Source organism: Martes martes (assembly GCF_963455335.1).
Source record: "Martes martes genome assembly, chromosome: 1".
NCBI lineage: Eukaryota > Metazoa > Chordata > Mammalia > Carnivora > Mustelidae > Martes > Martes martes.
The window spans coordinates 11,266,896-11,274,372 of NC_137888.1; the positions used below are offsets into that span (position 1 = coordinate 11,266,896).

Below are 7,477 nucleotides of genomic sequence, written 5' to 3' on the forward strand. Positions count from 1 at the left end.
TTCTTTTTTAAAAAATCACCTTCCCGTTCAGGAGGGGGAAACAGGAAATCCCCGTGACAGTGGCTGAGCTCAAAGGCCAGGAGACCCCTGTTTTGATCTGGATCTCGACTGTCCTCACCCCCTGCCTACCAACGCCTGGCTAGGCGAGCTGCGCAGGAAGTACTCGCTGAATTAACGAAGACCAGGTTTCTAGCCCGGGTTAGCGAGACGCTTCTGGGTGGGGTAGAACGTTCAGGTCTGCGCTCGCGCCCCATCTGCAGACCCGGAAGAGGCTGTTCAGACCTGTTCGAGCAAACGACCTTGTCGTCCCTTCCCAAAAGCATGTCACCGAGGGCCGTCGCCCCCGAACTACTGGGACTTCAAGGGTCCCAACCTACACTCACCACACTCTGCAGTGAGGATGCCCACCCCGGTTCCGGCCCCCGCCACATTTCGCCCGCCCCCCCTCCTTCCGGGAGGGCGTAGGCACCTGGCGAAGGCCGCCCAGTGCCTCCCTTCCCCGCGAACTACATCTCCCATAATCCCCATCGGCCGGACCCCGCCCCCCCCGCTGCTGGTGAGAGTGGGGGGCGGGGCGGAGCCTTCCGAGCCGTCCTGCCAGTGTCCCCCAGGGTAGAGTTCATTTCAGGAGAGATTCCTGGGTTCCCTGTTAAAGTAGGACCTCTGTCCCGATTAGGTCCGACTCTGTCCTCCGTCCCCACTGTGGTCCCCTCACGGTAAGACGACAGATGGTCTAGTCCAGCGGAGACACTCCCCCTGCGCAGGGAGACCGGCGGAGAGCGAAGGGCAGACCGCGCACGCATGCGCAGAGGCGCAGCCTGGGGGCGGCAGCCGCTAAGCCCCTTCCCCAAGGCTGTGAAGGTGAGTAGGGGCGGAGCGGGGCGTGTCCCTCGGGACTGACCACTGCCTGGCCCTGGCCACCGGGGCCTCAGCCACCACCATCCCAACTATAAAGCCGTTGACCCCAACTGTCCAGAAAATTGGGGTCCCCAGGAGCTCGGTTCTAGCGTTTGTACGTCAAAATCCCACTTCTGATTAAACCACTTCTGGCATTTAATTGCCATTATCTAGGTGTAAGTTGTTCTCTTCTGCTAGACCATGCGTTTTAAGAAATAACAGCTAACGTGTCGGGAGGGCCCAGATTTCATCTCGGTTTTCTAGCATGTAGCAAACATCTCCTTGGTAAGGTAGGGAGCTTTGGAACACTTGATTTCTATTCAATTTAGTGTCAGACTACGTACATACTTGCTCCTGTTCTCTGTTTCATGTGTGTAAGTTTCATGAGAAGACCCCTCGCGATGATGAAGACAGTTTTACACTAAAGATGCAGTGGCCGTGATGAAGTTGATAATCTGCTAGGGATACAGAGAATTAAGCAAGACCTTATTGTGCCCTGACCCTAACCACTTTCCTTACACTTTGCTGTGTGACTGGGTTATGTTGTTTATCTTCTGGGCCGACATTTTCTCTTAAAATGGGAAGACTGGATGAGATCTCTAAGAACCTGCCAGCTCTGAAATTCTGTGGTTGGTTAGTGAGGAGTAGAATCCAGATTATATCACAATATATTAGTACTAAGCATCATCAACTTCAATTTCTCTGCTAACATATGTGAAATATAGCTGTAAACATTTGGCAGCAGCATTAGAAAAAGACTGCCCCTTATTGTACCTGTAATTTCCTTATTGCTGAAAATATGAGATTTGCTGATAATACAACTTCCTTCGCTCTTTATTTGTTGTCCGTTTGTAGACCATCACTAGGAAGATTATGAACATGATGTATGTGACAATGGCTCAAATCTTAAGGTCTCATCTGATAAATGTTCCAATGATATCTAATAGAAAGAAAATGCTCCCATATCTTGGTGTCATTAGACACAGAACGGTGTCAACTCATATATCTAAAAAGAAGATGCGAGAATATTATAGGCTGCTAAATCTGGATGAAGGTTGCTCTGCGGATGATGTCAGGGAATCTTTTCATAAGCTTGCCAAGCAATACCATCCGGACAGTGGCTCTGGTACTGCGGATCCGGCAACATTTGTAAGGATCGAAGAAGCTTATCGGAAGGTGCTTTCCCACGTGCTAGAACAAACAAATGCCCGACAGAATAAAGTTGAAGAAGCAGAGGAAGAAGAAGACAAATTCAAATATAAAACACCCCAACACCGGCATTATTTAAGTTTTGAAGGTATTGGTTTTGGAACTCCAAGTCAACGAGAGAAGCAGTATAGGCAGTTTCGAGCTGACCGTGCAACTGAGCAAGTCATGGAGTATCAGAAGCAGAAGCTACAAAGCCAGTATTTCGTCGACAGTTTAATTGTTAAAGATGTGAGACAGAGTAAAGAACAAAAGATAACTCAGGCTATAGAGCGTTTAGTAGAGGATCTCATTCAGGAGTCAATGGCCAAAGGAGACTTTGATAACCTCAGTGGGAAGGGAAAACCTCTAAAAAAATTTTCTGGCTGTTCATATATTGATCCCATGACTCACAACCTGAACAGAATACTGATAGATAATGGATACCAACCAGAATGGATCCTAATGCAAAAGGAAATAAAGGATACCATTGATCAACTCAGAGAGGCGATCTTAGCATCCAGGAAAAAACTTGGGAATCCCATGACACCAACTGAACAGAAACAGTGGACCCAAGTTTGTGAGCAGTTTCAAGAAAACATCAGAAAACTAAACAAGCGAATTAATGATTTTAACTTGATCGTTCCCCTCCTGACCTGGCAAAAAGTCCATTTTGATGCACAGAAAGAAATTGCCAGAGCCCAGGAAGTATATGAGACCCTTGTGAGAGCAGAAGAAGTCACAGATAAAAACCCAAACAACACTGATCGGGGAGAAAAGGAGAAAACACCTGAAGTCCAGACGGGTTTTTTTAACTGGATGAATGTGTGGAAATTTATTAAAATATGACCACTTAAATATTCACAGTACCGCCTCAAACCATTTTCGGTTGTACTGACGTCACACTTAGAAGCTGAGATTTATTGTGGTAACACAAGTGATGAGAACTGTGAATCTCTGTACTTTTTACAAAACTAATCACATCTCCAGGGATGTGTGAGGGAGAAAGCTGTAAGAAACCGAGCCTGAGACATGTTCAACCAGCTTTGCTCTGAGGACGTTGCAAGAAAAGAAGGGAACTTCTAGGAAAACAGTTAAACCCATTCTGGAGTGTAGATGTCAGTCATGGGTGAAATGAATTAGGACAAGGACTCAGATGGGGAGTCATATAAGGGCATTCCAGAAAGTCTTAGTGCAGTTTTCAGCTCTAATAACTCAAAAGACAGTTGGCTGTTGCCATCTTCAAACATAGTTACTGAAGCAAACAACAACAAGCAAATCTTAAAAAGTATTATCAGAAGTCAGAAAACTAAGGAATGGACTGTAGGCAAGCAAACTTTCAAATGATGAATGTTTTTTGCAAGCTTGCTACATACATACCCCTGAGTTATTAAAGCTTACAATTGTTCTAAGACTTTTGGGACATTCTTTATGCAGGTAGAAATGTTATGATCAGGAAATTAGCCCAATGGGGTTATTGCACTCTTCTTTTTTTATAAACCATCTTTGTGGATACTGAATCAAAACAAAACAAAAAAACCACGAAATACCCGAGTTGTACTTTTTCCTGCCTAACTTCATTATGTTAGCTGTACAAATCCATCAGCCAGGCTCGTTGATATAGCTGTTCTAGAAGTAGATTCTAGTGGCCGCTTTTAAAGAGTTTGGGTATATTTTCTGCATCTTTGGAGGTAAAAGAAAAAAAAAAAACTCCTTGGGGTCAGTGGAAACTTGAGGTTTTACTTCTGGCTACATCTCTAAGTCTACCTGAAGCCTCTCTGTGTCATGTTTCAGATTCCCCCAGGGGCTTTTTCCATATGAAAATCTCAGTGTAGGGATCCAATTTCTGGTCTAAGGAACTCTTTCATGAGCGAAAAGGTGTCTGAGTTATGCTTCGCTTTGCACTTCCGGCAAATGACTAGAGATTGACATTCGCAAGATTGTTGCGTTCTGCCCACTTTCTGAAAAATCTAACTTTTTTAGGTTTGTGTAATTGCGTTAGCCACAGAGTTGGGCAGCTAGAAGAACACAGAGTGTTCAAATGGAGCAGATCTGTTTCCTTACTGAACTCCCAAGTGCGGGCTTATGGATGTGGTTCAAAAGGGGTACTTGCCACTCTGATTTTGAAAGAACAAATTATTTTGTAAAGTGCGTGGTGGTTCAGTAAAACTGCATCTTCCGAGGAAATGTCAGGGCTTTCTGCTTAGGTGATGGGGTAATTAATTGGTATTATATATGATTATTTTACTGAATGAGTCATGTGTCTTTTCCAATGATGTTATTACTCTAAACAGAATTGTGACCAGTAGGAAATGTAGCTACGTAATAAGAACTATAGTTATAAAACATTTTAAAAGACTAGGATTCTGTGAATCTTGTTAAGAATGGAAATTAGAGGGGCACCTGGGTGGCTCAGTGGGTTAAAGCCTCTGCCTTCAGCTCAGGTCATGATCCCAGGGTCCTGGGATCGAGCCCCGAATTGGGCTCTCTGCTCCTCGAGGAGCCTGCTTCCTCCTCTCTCTGCCTGCTTCTCTGCCTACTTGTGATCTTTGTCTGTCAAAGAAATAAATAAAACCTTTAAAAAAAACCAAAAAGAATGGGAATTAGATGCATGACGCCAAGTTGCATTGCAGCAACATAATACAAAGGAAACCATTTTGGGGCACCTGAGTGGCTCAGTCGGTTGGGCGTCTGCTTTTGGCACAGGTCATGATCCCAAGTTCCTGGGATCAGGCCCTGCGTCGGGCTCTCTGCTTGGCGGAGAGCCCGCTTCTCCCTCTCCCCCTGCTTGTGCTCTCTCTCTCCCTGTCAAATAAATAAATAAGTCTTAAAAAAAAAAAAAAAAGGAAACCATTTTCGATATTGGTTGACAGAAAGGTAAAGTTACCAGAAAGCACTAGTAAATCCTGAATTTCAGCACACTACGCCTTATGTTTGTAAATGTTGTCCATATTAATAAGGTTAATAAAGTTCATTTTAATGATTATCCAATGGTCTCTTGTTATATAAACAACCACTAAGAATAATAACTGTATTTTTGACTGATCACCTGAATAAATGCCTTTTATCTTTTTGATTGATGATATAAAAACCGTGAACAGAGATTGTTCTCGTGAAGAAGGCGAATTCACTCACGGAAAAAACAGATTCACTGATTTAAGGAACTACGTTTCCGGCCAGAGAAAAGATTTTGGCCGGTTGGTCAGCGTTTCTTGAATTGTGATCTGATGCTTCTCTTTCCTCTGAGGCAGACTTGACCGTTTTCTGTCAGTGTTTCACCTTCTAACTTGGCCACTTTTTCAAGTGTAGGGGTAATGTCTGAACTCCTGAACAGGCTCGCATCAAACACTGCCTGACTCCTAGCCTTGAATTTCAGGGCTCCTTTCTTCGGACTCTAGGACCAGGACCCTGGCCCAACACCCTGAGCAGACAGCCTCAAATCCCAGTGACTTTTGGCTCCCAGCCGTGTGAAATGGTTTATGCCCCTGTCCTGTGTACCTGAGGCCGGTTTGGTACCCGAGGGCTCTAATTTTCGAGAACAGTTGCACTACGATTCCTTTTCTTCATGGAGCCACCTGGACAGAGCTCTGCACTTGGCGTTGGGGCGCCTCCCAGAGATGGGAGTTCTCTGTGACCGTGGCTGTATGATCAGGGCCTGCTGCTTCCTGATGTCCTTCCCTGCTGCTAGCTGCCTGGGACCGCCCTCACTGGGACCCAGCGACCGCTTGGGACCTTCTCGGTACCTCTCAGGCACCCCTCACGCTGATTTGCTGTTCCTAGAAGGGCTGCCTTTCCTCTTCAACCATGTTCTGTTCATTCAGCATACATTTGTCGAAGTCCTGAAAGGGAAGCCACCATTCCACCATCTGGTTGGTCAGAAATCAGTAACTGGGGGGGGGGGGGGGGACATTTGGACCCAAATGTAACCCCCAGTTACTCATCTTCCTCGCTCTTACTGCTGCCACCACCACCCTGGTTCCAGGCAGGGGACACTGACCTCCCTCTCCTCCCCTGGCCTACAGGCAGACCCACAAATGTGGCATAATACTTCTTGCCCAGCTGAGACCAGACTGCACCGTCAAACTACAACTTCCTTCAAGGCTTGGGATGACATAAGCAAGGGGAAAGCAGTCCTGGGGACAGAAGAGGCTGGCCTGTGGCCCTCCCCAGTTCATCTCTGAGCCCAGTCCCCAGCCTGCTGTAGGAGCAGAACCCACCGTTCTCCCACCTCTGAGAGAACCCTCAGGTGCCCTCAGCATGCCTCCACTCCCCCAAGTCTAGATTTAGGAAACTAAGAACTACGGAATTTTCTTTCCTGCCGAGACGAGTTTCAGAGGTCTGGCTTCCTCTTCAAGGACCCACGTCTTCCCTAAATGACTAATGTATGTCACTGTCCCCGAGCCCTGCTACTGCTGGTCCTACCTGAGAATCTCAACAGGACAGATTTACCAAATAAGTTTAACATTGTTATAAGAGAGACCTACTCCAAATAAATAAAATCTTTTAAGCAAAAGGGGGTGCCTGGAGGGTTCAGGTCATGATCTCGGGGTCCTGGGATCCAACCTGTGTTGGGTTCTGGGCTCAGAGGGGAGTCGGCTTGTCCCTCTCCTTCTCTGCTCATGCAGCCGAGAGAGAGACGTACTCAACAGTTGTGGCGTGGGTCCTTCCTGGTGTACTTTGAGAACCTTCTAGCAAGGAGTATAGGGTCCAGTGTTGACTCAGCTTTATAATTTACAGCTGGACCTCTCTGCTCTCACCTCTGTGGGTGAACCTGGGTCCATAGCCTTGTCCCCTCCACCGAGCTACAGTTTACACCATGAGCTGCCCAGCTGAGCCCCAAAGCTTTTCAGTGAGATTTGCTTAAAGATGAACTTGACGGCTGCTCTACTTTTGGCTGCCTCTCCTCTTCCGAGGGACCTGTATTGATGGTGGTAGGTGCCATTCGTCTAGGGGGGATGTGGTTCCTAGCACAGGAAACCAGGCCTTCGAAGCTGCTCTTGACAGGAAAGAAGAGCCCTCATTTTCTTAAATATGCCCCAAAATGGTTCCGTGACCCAGGCTCTGCCAAGTCCTGTCCTTGGGGGACCTGGATCATATTGAAGGATGGGAAGAACGAGGCTGTGTCTCTGGAGAAGCCCCACTCAGCTGGGGCAGGAAGGCGGTGGCTCCCAGGTGCATAAAGTGGCAATAATGTCACCTGCAGGGGTGGCCGAGTTCCTGGCTTACCAGCAGTTTCGACCTTCTCCTCCCTGGGTCAGCTCTTTAGTGTCGTCGTACGCGCTGCTCCTAACAAGCTCAAGTCACTTTCTTCGGCCCTCCTGCAAGGGCCCGTGTCCTTTAATAAATCCCTTTTCTGCTTAATCCAGCTGGAGGGGGGGAGGGGCTGCCATTTGCA

At 47.0% G+C, this 7,477-nt stretch overlaps 1 protein-coding gene across 1 annotated transcript; it reads left to right on the forward strand.

Moving 5' to 3' along the window:
- Positions 1 to 549: 549 nt before the first annotated feature.
- On the forward strand, positions 550 to 5,061 carry DNAJC28 (DnaJ heat shock protein family (Hsp40) member C28). Its single transcript, XM_080803704.1, has 2 exons — positions 550 to 861; positions 1,753 to 5,061. Exons 1-2 carry the CDS (start codon positions 802 to 804, stop codon positions 2,929 to 2,931), a joined length of 1,239 nt encoding a protein of 412 aa, XP_080659830.1. The 5' UTR covers positions 550 to 801; the 3' UTR covers positions 2,932 to 5,061.
- Positions 5,062 to 7,477: the final 2,416 nt, after the last annotated feature.

Coding starts and splice junctions, on each gene's coding strand:
- DNAJC28 (XM_080803704.1), top strand. CDS start 802: ATGCGCAGAGGCGCAGCCTGGGGGCGGCAGCCGCTAAGCCCCTTCCCC. Junction 862..1,752: donor CCTTCCCCAAGGCTGTGAAG/GTGAGTAGGGGC, acceptor GTCCGTTTGTAG/ACCATCACTAGGAAGATTAT.